This window comes from Aotus nancymaae, unplaced genomic scaffold (genome assembly GCF_030222135.1).
Source record: "Aotus nancymaae isolate 86718 unplaced genomic scaffold, 86718_ANA_hifiasm-v0.15.2.pri h1tg000058l, whole genome shotgun sequence".
Lineage (NCBI taxonomy): Eukaryota > Metazoa > Chordata > Mammalia > Primates > Aotidae > Aotus > Aotus nancymaae.
Genome location: NW_026988472.1, coordinates 6,595,341 through 6,609,528, shown reverse-complemented (window position 1 = coordinate 6,609,528; position 14,188 = coordinate 6,595,341). Strand labels below are relative to the sequence as shown.

At 42.5% G+C, this 14,188-nt stretch overlaps 1 protein-coding gene across 1 annotated transcript in view; it reads right to left on the bottom strand.

Moving 5' to 3' along the window:
- Positions 1-14,188, bottom strand: part of SMC1A (structural maintenance of chromosomes 1A) — a 58,839-nt gene that overhangs the window by 4,206 nt on the left and 40,445 nt on the right. Inside the window, exon 25 of the mRNA XM_012477284.2 lies at positions 236-14,040. Within this exon, the coding sequence (XP_012332707.1) occupies positions 13,957-14,040 (84 nt within the window). The 3' untranslated portion in view covers positions 236-13,956. The remainder of the gene's footprint in view (positions 1-235; positions 14,041-14,188) is intronic.

Here is a 14,188-nt window from a genome sequence, read left to right as displayed (position 1 = left end):
TAACTTTCTATATGTTACCATTCCTACAGTGACTTCTTGTTATTAATTTCATTTCTCTATTATTAGCAGAGTTGAAAAATCTCTTAATATATTCAAGTTTCCCCTTGTGCAAACTCATGTTTCCCCTTCTACAAATTATTCTTCATATCCTATGCCCATTTTCCTATTAGGTTTACTGTCTTCCTTTTCTATTTATTAATCTTTTGTCAGTTTTAAACATTAAAAATATACTCACCTAATCTATCATCCTTTTGTTAATTTTGTATATTCCTGGATTCTTTTTGCTGTTGGTTCCAGATTCAAATCCATGAACACAGTATTCAGCCCTTGTTGTCTGGCAGGCCGGGAAAGAAAGTATCTGACCACCATCAGTTTCCATAGTGGGAAAAAGGGCCATGCCTCCCAATTTGGGAGGGATTCCCCCAAAAAACACCATGGGAAATTAGATGCTAGAGAACAGCAGAGTTCACTCCTTTGGTCGTCCAACATCCACATATAGCCTTCCTCCTGTACTTATGAGTTAAAAAAAAAAAAAACCTTCCACCTGATACAGTACAAATATACCTCATATAACCAAACATGCACCCATCCCCTTTCTAGAGTGAGAAAACCAAAAACATAAATTAGGTGCAAGCAATAGAAAACCCAACTCAAGCTGTCTTGAACAGTAAATGCAATTCATTGGCTCACTTAACTGAAGAGTCCGTGGGCAGGGAGACTTCAGGCATGGCATGATCCGGAATATGGTTCCATTTCTATGATTCCCTTGGCTTTGCCTCCTCCATTTGTCAGCTCCATCCTCAGGTAGGCCTTCCACATCTTCACAAGATGGCTAACAGCAGCAACCAGGCTACACGCTTCTTTGTTCTTATCCAAGGGAAGACAGGTCATCTCTCTCAAAAGCTGAACAAAAGTCCTAAGCCTCATTGTGATTGGGTCATCCCTGAACCAATCATCACTGTGGCTAGGAGGGTGAAATTACTCAGATCAGTTTATACCAGTAAAGGCCTACACCTAGAGCTGGTGGTGAGGTCAACCCCACTCACATCCCATAGTTGACATACAGCGGGGGAGGAGTGGAATGGATGCTGCAGAACAACTACAATGTCCACTACAAGGGAGTAAACTACCAAAGAGGAAGATATGGGGTCCAAGAAAGATTGGGTCCGACCCAAAATAATGAAAGGACGTCCCAGAATGACAGCTGTGCCGCAGGCCTACAGAGCAATCAGTCCAAATTGGAACAGGAAGACGAAGAACTCCAGGAAGAAGGTATCTGGGGAAAAAGGGGATTCAAATGATTTTACACTTTCCTTGAGAATTTGGAATAACTTAAGAAGCTGATAAAGTCGGACAATGCAAGGAAAAAAAGAAAGACAATTAGAAACTCTAAGAAAAAAAGCTGTATAAGAAAAGCAGCGTAATCCTAATATACTAATTGGATCTTTCTGGAACAATATTTACATCATCATAATAATGTAACACTTTATTGCCCTTAAACTTTCAGAATGACTTACTGGCAAAGTATAGATGACTTAATTATGGTTATAGAACAAAGTGTAAATATTATTAACCTTGTTAATATAAAAGTAAAAGTGCAGATGACAGAAGTTAAGAGGGAGAAGGGGGAGAGTAAGTCTATTAGTTAAAGGTAGAAAGATAAGGAATAGAGGATATATAATTAGTGACATGGCTATACTGGAGGCATGGGAAGGGCATTTGGGTGGTATAAATAGCAGGAAGTTAATAATGACTAAAATGATCAATAAAAGTTGATAAATAGAAAAATCTTTATATTGGCTGGGTGCAGTGGGCTCACACCTGTAATCCCAGCACTTTGGGAGGCCAAGGCAGACCAATCACCAGAGGTCAGGAATTCGAGACCAGCCTGGCCAACATGGTGAAACCCCATCTCTACTAAAAATAGAAAAATTAGTCGGGCATGGTGGCACATGCCTGTAATCCCAGCTACCCGGGAGGCTGAGGCAGGAGAATCGCTTGAACCCAGGAGGCTGAGGTGGTAGTGAACCGAGATCATGCCACTACACTCCAGCCTGGGTGACAGAGCGATACTCCATTTCAAAAAAAAAAGAAAAATCTGTATATTATTTAGAGATATGAAGACAACTGCTGGAAAAAAAAAAACAGTTAAAAGTAGACTAGTAGATTTCCAGGTCAAGATGATAGACTTACCATGTGTTTTTCTCCACTCCCTCCTGAGACTCTGCTAAAATCATTGTAAAGGGATTTAAAAGGGTACAATACACAATGATGAAGGGAGTGGGAACAGGTCCATCAGCAAAAGAGAGATTTCAACAAATTTCTGGAAGATAGGAAGCAAATGGAGGAATGGTGACTCAGGGAGCATGGTGGAGGATGCCACAGCCTGGAGTATGCATGGAGGTGATGCTTCAGAGGAAGGAGTTGCTCTTTCTCTGCAGAAGCCTGGAGTGTCTTGGTCTGGACAATGCCAGGTATGATGAAGGATGGGAATAAAATGTGGGACTGAAAATAGGGATTTTAATGGGAAGGCTGCATATCAAACCACGAATCCCCTCCCCTTCCCCGGTAGGCAAAAACCAGAGGGTTCTTCACTAAGGCAACCGAACAACCTCAGAGAAAAGACGTTAGCATTCTGGCACTCAGAGATTCTGCAGCATAGCAAGTTAGCTCTCTTCTGGTCATCCTAAAGGAAGGCCACCAGTTGCCTAGCCCTTCCCCCATACACAGAGCTTCCGATCAGATTTTTATTGCTACATTCTTAAATATCAGCCAACAACTATGGATCACTAGGCATTTGAGAAAATACTGCAACTAGAAAGAGACCAAAATAAGTAAACAAGGGAAAAAATAATCACAAATGAAACAGATATTTCAAAGAATAGAAGGAAACATAAAAATACCTCTACTATTCTCATATTCAAGATGATAGTGCATCCATAAAACAAGAACAGAATGCAGTAAGAAAGGAAAAGAGAACAAGAGTGAATACTAAAATTTAAAATGTGATTGCCACATGAAAAGACATGCAATAGAAGGGTTGAAAGATAAAGTTAAATTTTCTTTCAGAAAGTAAACAAAAACAAAAGGAAGAAAGGGACAAAGCTAGGGAGGGAAAGAGGGAAAGAGGAAGGGAGAGATGAAAAATAGAGTGGATAAAAAATTACAAAAAATAATTCAGGAGATCTAACATCTAACATTAAGGATTTCCAGAAAGAGAGAATAAAATGGAGAAAAGGAATAGATCAAAGACATAATATGTGAGAATTTCCCAGAGTTAAGACTTCAAAATGAAGGGATGTAACAAATGACCAGCACAATGAATGACAAAAGACTTGAAACCTAAACACATAATTATGAAGTTTCAGAATACCAAGAATACAATTCTTAAAAAATAACAGGAGGAGGGATGGATGGAATAGAAGTACTTTTCCCTATACTTCCCACCAAGTACAGCTAAAATTGGACTTGGACATTATGTATAAACATAAGATTCTGAAAGGTGGATAGAAGGCGACAAACCGGGTAGGGAACTTGGTAGCAGAGAAGTGACATACTGGTGAGTTCCCTGAGTTTGTTTTTTGTCTCATATATCCCAGACTTAGGGCTGGAGGAGCCAACAATTACATAATAACTGCTCTAACACCACAGAAGAAAGCTGTAGTCCCACTCCCATCCCACCATCAAAGGCCAAGAGGGAAGCTTAGACTTCCACCCTCACTAGTTTCAAGTGGTCACCCCTCTCCCTTTCTGCTGGGGTGGTGTCAGAGAAGGTTGCATAAGCAGCTGGAACTCCCACTCCCACCTAGCAGTAACTAGGAAACCCTCCTCGTGAGGTATCAATGGAAAGTGAGTGGGGAATCTGGACTTCCACTCCCACCTGGCAGTAATGAGGTAGTGTGCCCTCTCCATTGTCAGAGTGGTGTCTAAGGAAGCAAGCTAAAACTGAGTATTGAAATAAGATCTAGCAACTCAGAACACAATACCAAAAATGCCCAGTTTCAATCAAAAATCACTCATCAAACCAAGAACCAGGAAAATAACCTGAATGAGAAAAGATGCTCAATAAACACCAACACTGAGAAGACAGAAATGTTAACATTATCTGACAAGAGCTTTTAAGGAACTATCATAAAAATGCCTCAACAATTTGCTTAAACATGCTTAAAACAAGTAGAAACTGTCAGAAAAAAAAAAAAAAAACGGATGATATAAAGAACCAAATGGGAATTTTAGAACTAAAAAATACAAAAACAAAACAAAACAAAACCCAAAAACCTCAACAGACAGGCTAACAGCAAAATGGAGAGGACAGAGGAAAAAACAATCTTGAAGACAGAACAACAAAAATTACCCAATCTAGAAAACAAACCAGGGGGTGGGGGGTGGGAATAAACAGAGCCTCAGGGACCTGTGATGCTATTATAAAAGATTTAACATTTGTATCACTGAGGTCCCAAAAAGAAGAGAAAAAGTGATGGGGAAAGTTACATATAAAGCAATGAGACTCAGACTATTAAACTTATCACCAAAACTGAATGCTAGAAGAAAGTGAAGCAATGCCTTCAAAGTTCTGTGGTAAAATGGCATTGCTCTTCAAACTTTATAGCCAAGTGTGAGGATGGAATAAAAATATTTTCACCATCCTGGCTAACACAGTGAAACCCTGTCTCTACTAAAAATACAAAAAATTAGCCAGGCATGGTGGCACACGCCTATAGTCCCAGCTACTGGAGGCTAAGGCAGGAGAATCGCTTGAACACAGGAGGCAGAGGTTGTAGTGAGCCGAGACTGCACCACTGCACTCCAGCCTGGACGACAGAGTGAGACTCCATCTCAAGACAAACAAACAAAAAATATTTTCAGACATGCAAAGACTCAGGAAGTCTACTTCCTCTAAGACCTTTCTGAGAAACTTGATGATGTGCTCCATCAAAACAATGGAACAAGCAAACAAACAAAACAAAAATCTTGGGAACCAGTAAACAGTGGGTATAACCACAGAAAACAGTGAAGAGAAGCCCCAAGATGACAGCTATGCGTCAGACCTTAGAAAGCAATTAGTGAAGATTTGAAAAGGAGATTGAGGGCTCTGGGAAGGTCTCCTGAAGGGCAAAAAGTAGACTTGATGGAATTCCTAATGTAATGGAGATTTTGAAAAAAAAGGAATATATGATAAAGAGGGAAAAAAGAATTAGAAACTTCAGGAAAAATAGAAAGCTGCTATAAAAAAAGTATAAAAAAGTATATTGTTTGCTCTGCAATGAAGAATACACAGCCATATTAACAGTTGTTTACTGCTTTTCAACTTTTAGAATCCAACTACAGACAAACATCAAAAAAACTCAATTATGATTACAGAACAGAATTTAATGTTATGTTTTGACAATATGAAAGACCAGATGACAGAAGTTGGGAGGTTAATGGTGAGGAAGGGGGCTATAGGAAAGGGCATTCTCTCATCTAACAAAGTTCTAGTTTAGAAATATTGTCTGTAGTTCATGGAACAGGAAATAAAGGCATTACTCAATAACGCATAGAAAAACTAAATTATACTAGAAGCAGGAAGGAGTTGAACTTGCTATAAATGATCTAAATCCTCATCTGTCACAGCAGGTCATCAGCGGGTAATGTCTGAAATTGATGATTTTTTAAATGCCCACATATTATGTAGGTATGGAGATAAAAATCAGAATAAATAACTAAAAGTGGCTGCTAAAAGTGAGAGTGGGGGTGGGGATGTGTGGGGCAGTAGACTTTTGCTTTTCACGAGTCCGTCTGTAGTGATTTGACTTTACTGATTTGAGTTTTCTAAATAAGGTACATGGATTAATTCTATTTTAAAATGAGAAAAAAAATTTTAAAAAGGACACTCCTGCCCACAACCCTCCTCCCCCCAAATTCCCTTATCCCTCCAGACCTACTGTAGCAGAATATAATAAAGTTTGGGAAACCTTGCAGTCTCTCTTCCTGCTTCTCCCTTAGGTGGAGCCTCTTTGCTCTAGTCAAAATGGAATGTTTGTTAGCCCAAACAGGGCATATTTATTCCCACCTTCTTGTTTTTCTGTCTTCCAGGCCTGGAAAGCCCTTCCTCCTTATCTCCACCAGTTGGAATCCTCCCTTTTAAGGCTCAGCTCAAATTCCACCTCCTCCATAAGTCTTCCTTGTCCCCTGGTAGAACTCTCTTCCCTTGGGGGTTCCTACGAGTCTTCATTTATGCCTCTGATATCACACTTAAATGTACTTTTTTCTTTTTTTCTTTATTTCTGAGATGGAGTCTCACTCTGTCACCCAGGCTGGAGTGCAGTGACACGATCTTGGCTTACTGCAACTTCCGCCCCCTGGGCTCAAGCAAGTCTCCTGCCTCAGCCTCCCTAGTAGCTGGGATTGCATGCATGCACAACCACGCCTGGCTAATTTTTGTATTTTTAGTAGAGACGGGGTTTTGCCATGTTGGCCAGGCTGGTCTTGAACTCCTGACCTCAGGTGATCCACCCGCCTTGGGGTAAGCCACTGCTCCTGGCAAATGTACTTTTTTCAAATATCTTTTTTTTTTTTTTTTTTTTTTTTTGAGACAGAGTCTTACAATGTCACCCAGGCTGGAGTGCAATGGCATGATCTGCGCTCACTACAACCTCTGCCTCTCAGGTTCAAGAGATTCTCATCTCAGCCTCCTGAGTAGCTGAAATTACAGGCGCACGCCACCATGCTGGCTAATTTTTGTATTTTTTTTTTTTTGACAGAGTTTTGTTCTTGTTGCCCAGGCTGGAGTGCAATGGCACACGCAACCTCTGCCTCCAGGGTTCGGCAATTCTCCCACCTCTGCCCCCCAAATAGCTGGGATTACAGGCATGCGCCACCACGCCCAGCTAATTTTTTCTATTTTTAATAGAGACGGGGGTTTCTCCATGTTGGTCAGGCTGGTCTTGAACTCCTGATCTCAGGTGATTCGCCTGCCTTGGCCTCCCAAAGTGCAGGGATTACAGGCGTGAGCCACTGTGCATGAGAGATTCGGTTTTGCCATGTTGGCCAGCCTGGTCTCAAATTCCTGACCTCAGGTGGTCCTTCCGCCTTGGCCTCCCAAAGTGTTGGGATTACAGGCATCAGCCACCGTACCCAGCCTGAAATACATTCTTTAGGTCAGTGTTTCATGCCCGCAACCTTCTTTCACTCCAGCTACCACCTCCTAAATACCAATCTGGCTCAGTTACTCCCCTGCTTCAAACCCTTCTACAGCTTCCCACTGCTCAGAGTGAAAGCTAAGGTTGACTGTTGGATTCTACCACTTCTCCCAATGCATGGGACGATGCCCTGTCCCCCTGAAATCCATGCACTTTCACTCTTGATTTAACTTTGCTTAGGCAGCTCCTCTGTTTGTAATGTTCTTTCCTCCCTTTCCACGTGGTAAGCACTAATTCCTCTTTCAAGACTCAGTTCAAGTGCCCCATCAGAGGCTTTCCGACACCAGGGAGACCCATCCAACACTTCCTATATGCTCACTTTGCCTTACCTAGACTTCCATTATATAATCTGCCACACTTAGTGCACTTAACCGCTTACTTTCTGAGTCCCCAATTAAGCCAAGAACTCCTGGAGGGCAAGTATATCTTATTCCCAGAACCTAGCACAGGGCCTGACACATGGCAGGAATTCAACATATGCCTGCTGAACAAATGGATGGAAAAATCATACATGAGTGAATACAGAAAGAACAAATGAGCTAGTAAATGCTTACATTAATGCATGAATGAATAAGTGAGGTTGCGAGTTAGTGCATATGTAAGTGAATGAATAAATGGCAAGTGGATGAATGAATAAAAATAAGCCAAGTGAATGAAAGGTGCCCGTGCCAGTGAGGGCAGGAAAGGATAAGTGAATTCCCACTCTGTGTCTTGCTTCAAACCCACCAGAAAGACCTCCTGCCCAGCTTTCCACTCATCTAAACTGCACACCACAATGTTAACCTCTTTTAGATTTTAAGGAACAAAGACACACTCAGGTTAGTGATGGGGATTTATTAAAGCACTCACAGGGAAATAAGGAAGACAAGAACTGCTATACAGGCAGCCTCATGGAAGAACAGAAACTTGAAAATGGTTCATGATCCAAAGCAGCTCTAGAGCCTGGCTTATCTTGTCACCCCCTCAGCTGCAGGCATCTGTTGCTCCCTTCTCTAGTGCTTCCCAAATTGGTGACTCAACTCCTTTCTGGCTGTATTTATACTCCTCCTACTGCTACTGACTAACTTCTTTCTGCCCCCCTTGATGCTAGCCCATGGCTTTTGCTGCCTCCTGGGTCCTGCAGCTTCATGGCTCCTGGGGCTTCAGTTCCTATTAAATCCACGGCTTTTCTGCACTGTAGCTCCTGCTGCCTCTTCCATTCCTGTTGCCATGTTGCCACGTGGTTCTGGCTACCTTGAGATTTTTGCAGTCTCATCACTTCTACTGTCTCGTTTATCTATTTAAGCCTTCTGGTGCTCTGTTAATCTCATAGTCAGTTTTGTCTCATGCTTTCTGTTCCTCGTGGCTCCTATTGTTTCATGGCTTCTGCGTCCTTTTAGCCCATTGTTGCCTTGCTGCTTCATGGCTTCTGCCACACTGTGGCCCCATGATCTCATTATACAAATGTCTCATGACCTCTGCTTATTTATGGTTTCTGCAGCTTTCTCTTTGCTTTTGCTGTTTAATTTTCTGGCTGCCCCTCATCCACCACCACTTATGCCTCAATAAAGTCTAATTAACTGTTCACTTTTTCTGAACAGCTCACATTCAGCCTCCCTGAAAGATCCGGTTGTTTCATGTATTTGCCATTCGATACATGCCACCCCTGTAAGGTGGAGTCCTTATGCCAGTCCAGTTAATAGGCTGCTGGCCAGCCTAGAGTTTGACTGCCCTTGAGTCAGACACTATCCCCATCTAGCTATCTGTGGCCAGGATTGTGAGGTCACATGGTACAGAGCATTGCAACTTATGCTAAAGAAACCCCTTAGAAGGGACTGCAGGCATGGCAGGTTTGCTGACAGTTTCCAGAAGGGGGCAGGGTAATTGGCAAGCATCTTGTTTGGACTGTCCAATACATTGACCTTCAAGGTTGAATCTAAGTCTCACCTTCTCCCTGACCACCTCTGCCTGTCCTGATTTACAATAGGATAGATCAAGATTAAGACTCTAGAGATGACATAGAAAGGAAACCTAGGTTCCACTTCTGGCTCCAATGCTTCCTAGCAGTGGGACCTTAGGAAGTTAATTCCCCTCTGAGGACCTCAGAAGGGGTTTGGGCAGTCTTCCTTTAAAGGTCTGACATTCTGGGTGTCTCGCTATAAGTTATCGTATAAGAGATGTGACTCTTACCTGGGAAAGCCCTCAAAAACATGTGAGGTAGGAAAGAGAGAGTAGAGTCCTGGCTTGGAAGAGCCTTACTGCACACTGGAGGTACTTAGCCAAGATCTATTGAACTAGATGAATGAATCAATGGCTCGTGGAGTGGGGGTAGGGGCAGTAAGAGACCACACAGCACACAGAATGTCTAACTAACTTGAGGGAGGAATTCCAATTGCTGAGGAGGATGTAAGGAGATTCTGTTTCAGAGATGGACAAGGAAAGAGATGACTGGGATAGGGTAGGAATACTGACTATTCATGGTTACTCATCTTATCCTCTCAGTCACCCTCCACATCCAGTAATCAGTCATTAAGTCCAGTTTATCATCTTCCCTTAACAGTTCACACCTTAACACCTCCATTTTATTCCTACTGGCCTTTGCCCTAGTGCAGGCCTCCTGGTCTTTTCCACAGTTTCTTAACTAATCTACCTGTCTCCATTCGTTCTCTCACAAAGGCATTCACTCATGCATTCATTCATTCAAAAACTTTACTGGGTGCCTGTTTTGTCTCAGGCACTGTGCTTTTTTGCAGGGGCTATACTGGTAAGCAAAATATCCCAAAGCCCACCCTGTGGTGCCTAAAGCTTATTCAGAGACAACACAAGCAAATATAGTAGTGTAAGAAGCTGATTAACAGGGAAGCTACAGGCAGGGGCACATACAGCATGAACATCTAACCTAACCTGTTTCTACGCTGGTTGGCTAGTCAGCCAGAAACAGGTTAAGTTCACATCTGATCTGGAGACACCCTATTAAAAACCATCTCATGGCTTCCTCACTGCCTTCAAGCTATGGTTTCCAAATTTGGCTGTACCCTAGTCATGTGGTAACCTTTATAAGCATTCAAGATTTCAAGTCCTCACCCCAGACTTAATTAATTTTTAGAGGTCAGGGCCCAGAATGCCCCACGTTTGTGGTATACAGCCAGTTTGGGAACCACACTGTCCTACAAGACAAATCTCAATTCTGTAGCCATGCATTTACGACCCTCTTCCAATCTGGCTCCTCTCTACCTTTTCTTGCTGCTTTTCCCCCACCCCAGGAATCTTCACTCTTTGATTGCTTTGCTGTTTCTTGCCTTCATATCTTCATGCATATTGTTTCCAGTATCTGGAAATTCCTTCCACTTCCTCAACTGGCTAATTCCTACCTGTCTCTCAAGACTCAGTTCAGGTGTCACCACCTAGACTAGCGGATGCCTTCCCTGAATCTTCACATAAGCTAGACGTTTCTCCTGTGCTCCTGTCAGAGTGTTGATCACACTGTATAGTTAATGGCTGTTTTACAAATTGCTTCCCCAACTAGAAAGCTCCTCAAAGGCAGGATAAAGATTTGACTCATCTTCGTGTTCCTAGTGTGCAACATTTTGATTTCCAGAGGGAAGTGCCCAATTAAACTTAGATACTGTTGTGGAGTACTCTTCAACTCCCCAGAGAAAGGCTACTGTGTCCACAGTATAAGGGAGTCAAACTAGTTTCTCCAACAAGCCCTAGGGAATCTACTCAGATCCAGCTTGCTCTTGGAAACACACTGTGGTGTGCGGCCTCCTGCAAGCACACCCTTCACTGACAAGGGTTGCCCTGTGATGACAGGAGGTGGTGGGGCACGACAGGAGAGAGCAGGGGGCAAGCACTAAATAGATCCGACTGGAAATCTAGGCTCTTCCACTAAACCAGTGGAATCTTGGACAAGTCACCTCACCTTCTGGATCCTCAGGACTTAAGTCCCCAAAGCTCCTTTGTACCATGTATGTTCCTGTGTGCCAGGGCCTTAGCCCAAGGCGTCTCATGTAATCCTTTTTTATCCTGTGAGGTAGGGGTTAGTTATCTGGGTTACCATCCATGCCTACTGAATCAGATTTCCAGAGGCGGGACCAGAGCAATTGATTTTTAAAGAGCTCCACATCCTTTGGATGTGGGGGTGCAGCAGGAAACTGCTGCTTTTCATTATAAGCCCTTCTGTACTATTTTATTTTTTACCTGTGTATATATTGCTTTACTTTTAAAAAGGAAAAAGCTTTACAAATGATTCTGATGTGCAGCCAAGGTTGATAACCACCTGTACAGTGGAGAAAGCACTTGAATGACTTGGAAGACCTGGGTTCAAATCTTTTTGGGCCTCAGTTTCCTGACCTGTAAAGTGGGGAGAATAGCAAAGGTGACTCTTAAAGGGCTCTGATGATCTAGATACCAGCCAAATTGGTTCAGATATATTTAATTTTCTCTTTGCTTCACTACTGCAAGGTAGGTATTTCTTACCTCCTTTTACAGATGTGGAAACTTAGGCTCAGAGGTGAAGTAACTTGCCCAAGTTTCTAGAGCTGGAATTTGAACCAGGTCTGTCCCCCAAATTGTGCTCTTCCAGATAGGCCAGCATTTGCCAAATTATGGCACACAGTACCACCACCGCTATGTGACTTCTTTGGTTGAAAACAGACAAATTTATTTTATTTTGATAGTTATGTCTTTTAATATGTATTAGAAAAATACATAATTAGCACACATCAAACCTGTGACTTCACAGATATCACTACTTGGGATGAAAATGATATAGGATAACAATGTCAGACCTCAGATTACCTTAAGAAAAATACTGAGTAAATAGTACAGGACGGCAATTTGGAAGTATCTATTAAAAACCAATATATAAATATCCTATGACTTTGCAATTCACTTCTAGGTATCAACCCTAGGTAAACTTTCACATACACACTTTCACACAGGCCTACGGATGCTCCTGTGTAGTATTTTGTAATAGCAAAACCTGAAAAGTCTTAATGTCCATCACAAGAGAAATGCATTAAGTAAAATGTGGTAGTCATATGATGGCAATCTATAAGCAATTATAGAGAATGGATTGATCTCCATTAAGTAACATGCACAGATCTGAAAAACGTTGTTAAGCAAAGAAAACAAATTGCTAAACAATATACCACTTGCACTAAACACACAATATTTCCAATGAGTTCACATATGTATGTGTAAGTATTAAAAGAAAGTCTAAATGGAAGTACAACAAACATAAAAGCCACTAAGAGGGGAAGAATCAGAAGGGGTAGTGGTTGGTAGCTGAATGAGACTATCTTTATCTTAACAATCTAATTTCTCAAAAGGAGAATGCATTCATGCATTATTTGAGTAATTAGAATAGACGTTAACTTTTAAAAAGCAAAAAAAGCAATATACAGATTGGAATAAAAGTATGATGGTGTATGTGAATGAGTGAAGGCTGAGCTAATCACACCAGGCTTTGCTGTCTCTGCATGATCCTTATAGTTAATGAGGTTAGTTCCTAAAGTGAACCTCACACGTTAGGCTGGGATGTGGCCCAGGCTACCTCTCCCCTATTTCCTCACAACCCAGATTGGGGCTCAGGTACCCGGTTACCATACATAATTGAAGCTACAGGCTTCCTCAGGCCCTCCATTTACCAGGTAGGGCAGTGCCCGGAAACTTTCCCAGTCAGCAGGGCATTCAGCACCTTCCAGATTTGGAGGCTTCTTCTGTTCCTAATAGCTGGGATCAGAAGCTCTCAGGGGTCCAGGCATGAGGCTTATATTCTGAGGGATCGGCACCTAAGTGGGCTCCATGAAGGGATAAGGCCTCCATTGAGGAGCTTGACATCATTAAATCCTATGAGGTAGGTAATATTGTTAGCCCCATTTTACAGATGAGGAAACTGAGGCACAGAAGGTCAAATGACTTGCCCAAGGTCAAACAACTAGTAAGTGATAAAAAGCAGGACCAGAACCCACAACAGTCTGTCCCCAGAGCTCATGCTCTGCAACTAGTGCCTGACCAAATCCTACCAATTTGTCAAGGTCCAGCTTAAATGTGACCTCCAGGAAGCCTAGAGGTGATCAACCTCTTCTCAAATTCAAAGTACATAAGACATTCAGCTAACAATAGTCATTCATGAACCCACTGTATCTCCTTACTAGGAGGGTAGAGATCGTGTCTGATTCAACTCTGTATTCCAAGCAAAGAGCTTGACAAATAGAGGGTGTTCAGTATGTGCCTGATGAATACATACATGAATGAATACACAAATGAGTGAATGAAGGCAGTTTCAGGTAACTACCTAAGACTCCTATGAGGTCCTGAGTACCTTTGCCCAGCTCAGGGGTGCTGTCATCCTAAGCTCTCTTGGAATCAAATTCAGCCTAGGCTCCTTCTAAAACAGGTCTCCAAAATCCTTTATTATTTTGCAAACATACATGCACACATGCGGATACATATATGCACCATACGTACCCACACACACAGTGGGCAAGAGGCCCAAGGGACCCATGATGATGGGTGATGAGGGGGAGGAAGGGGGTGTGTGTGATGAACAGATGGCCTTGTTCAGCTCAGCACCTTCTTCCAGAGGCCAGAATACTCCCTGTCACTCAGGAATTTTTGCTCTAGACCTAACATCACCTCTGTTCCTCTTCATGCTTGATTAGCAGTGCTTAAATCCCATGACTACACCAAAAAGGGCCAGGAGGCAGGGGAAAGGTTGGGAGTCAAATATCCAGAGATTGGGAGAGGGATATCTTAGGGATCCAGAGAGGGCAGGAGGGTAGAACTATTGCTACTGCTCATTGGGGTTGGGGTTGGCATCTGGGTACTTGGTGAGGTCGAAGGTCAGGACTTTGCTGATCACACAGTCCCCTTGCTGAAGGAGGAGGGAGAAAAAGAAAAATAAAATTGTAAGGAGAGAATTAAGAGGGGTCTAGTGCCCCAGGACCAGGGGCCTCAAACCCTCTTCCCTACATACCTGCCCAAAGCCCAGGCAATGGTTCTCTCTGGGTGTGAGAGGATGT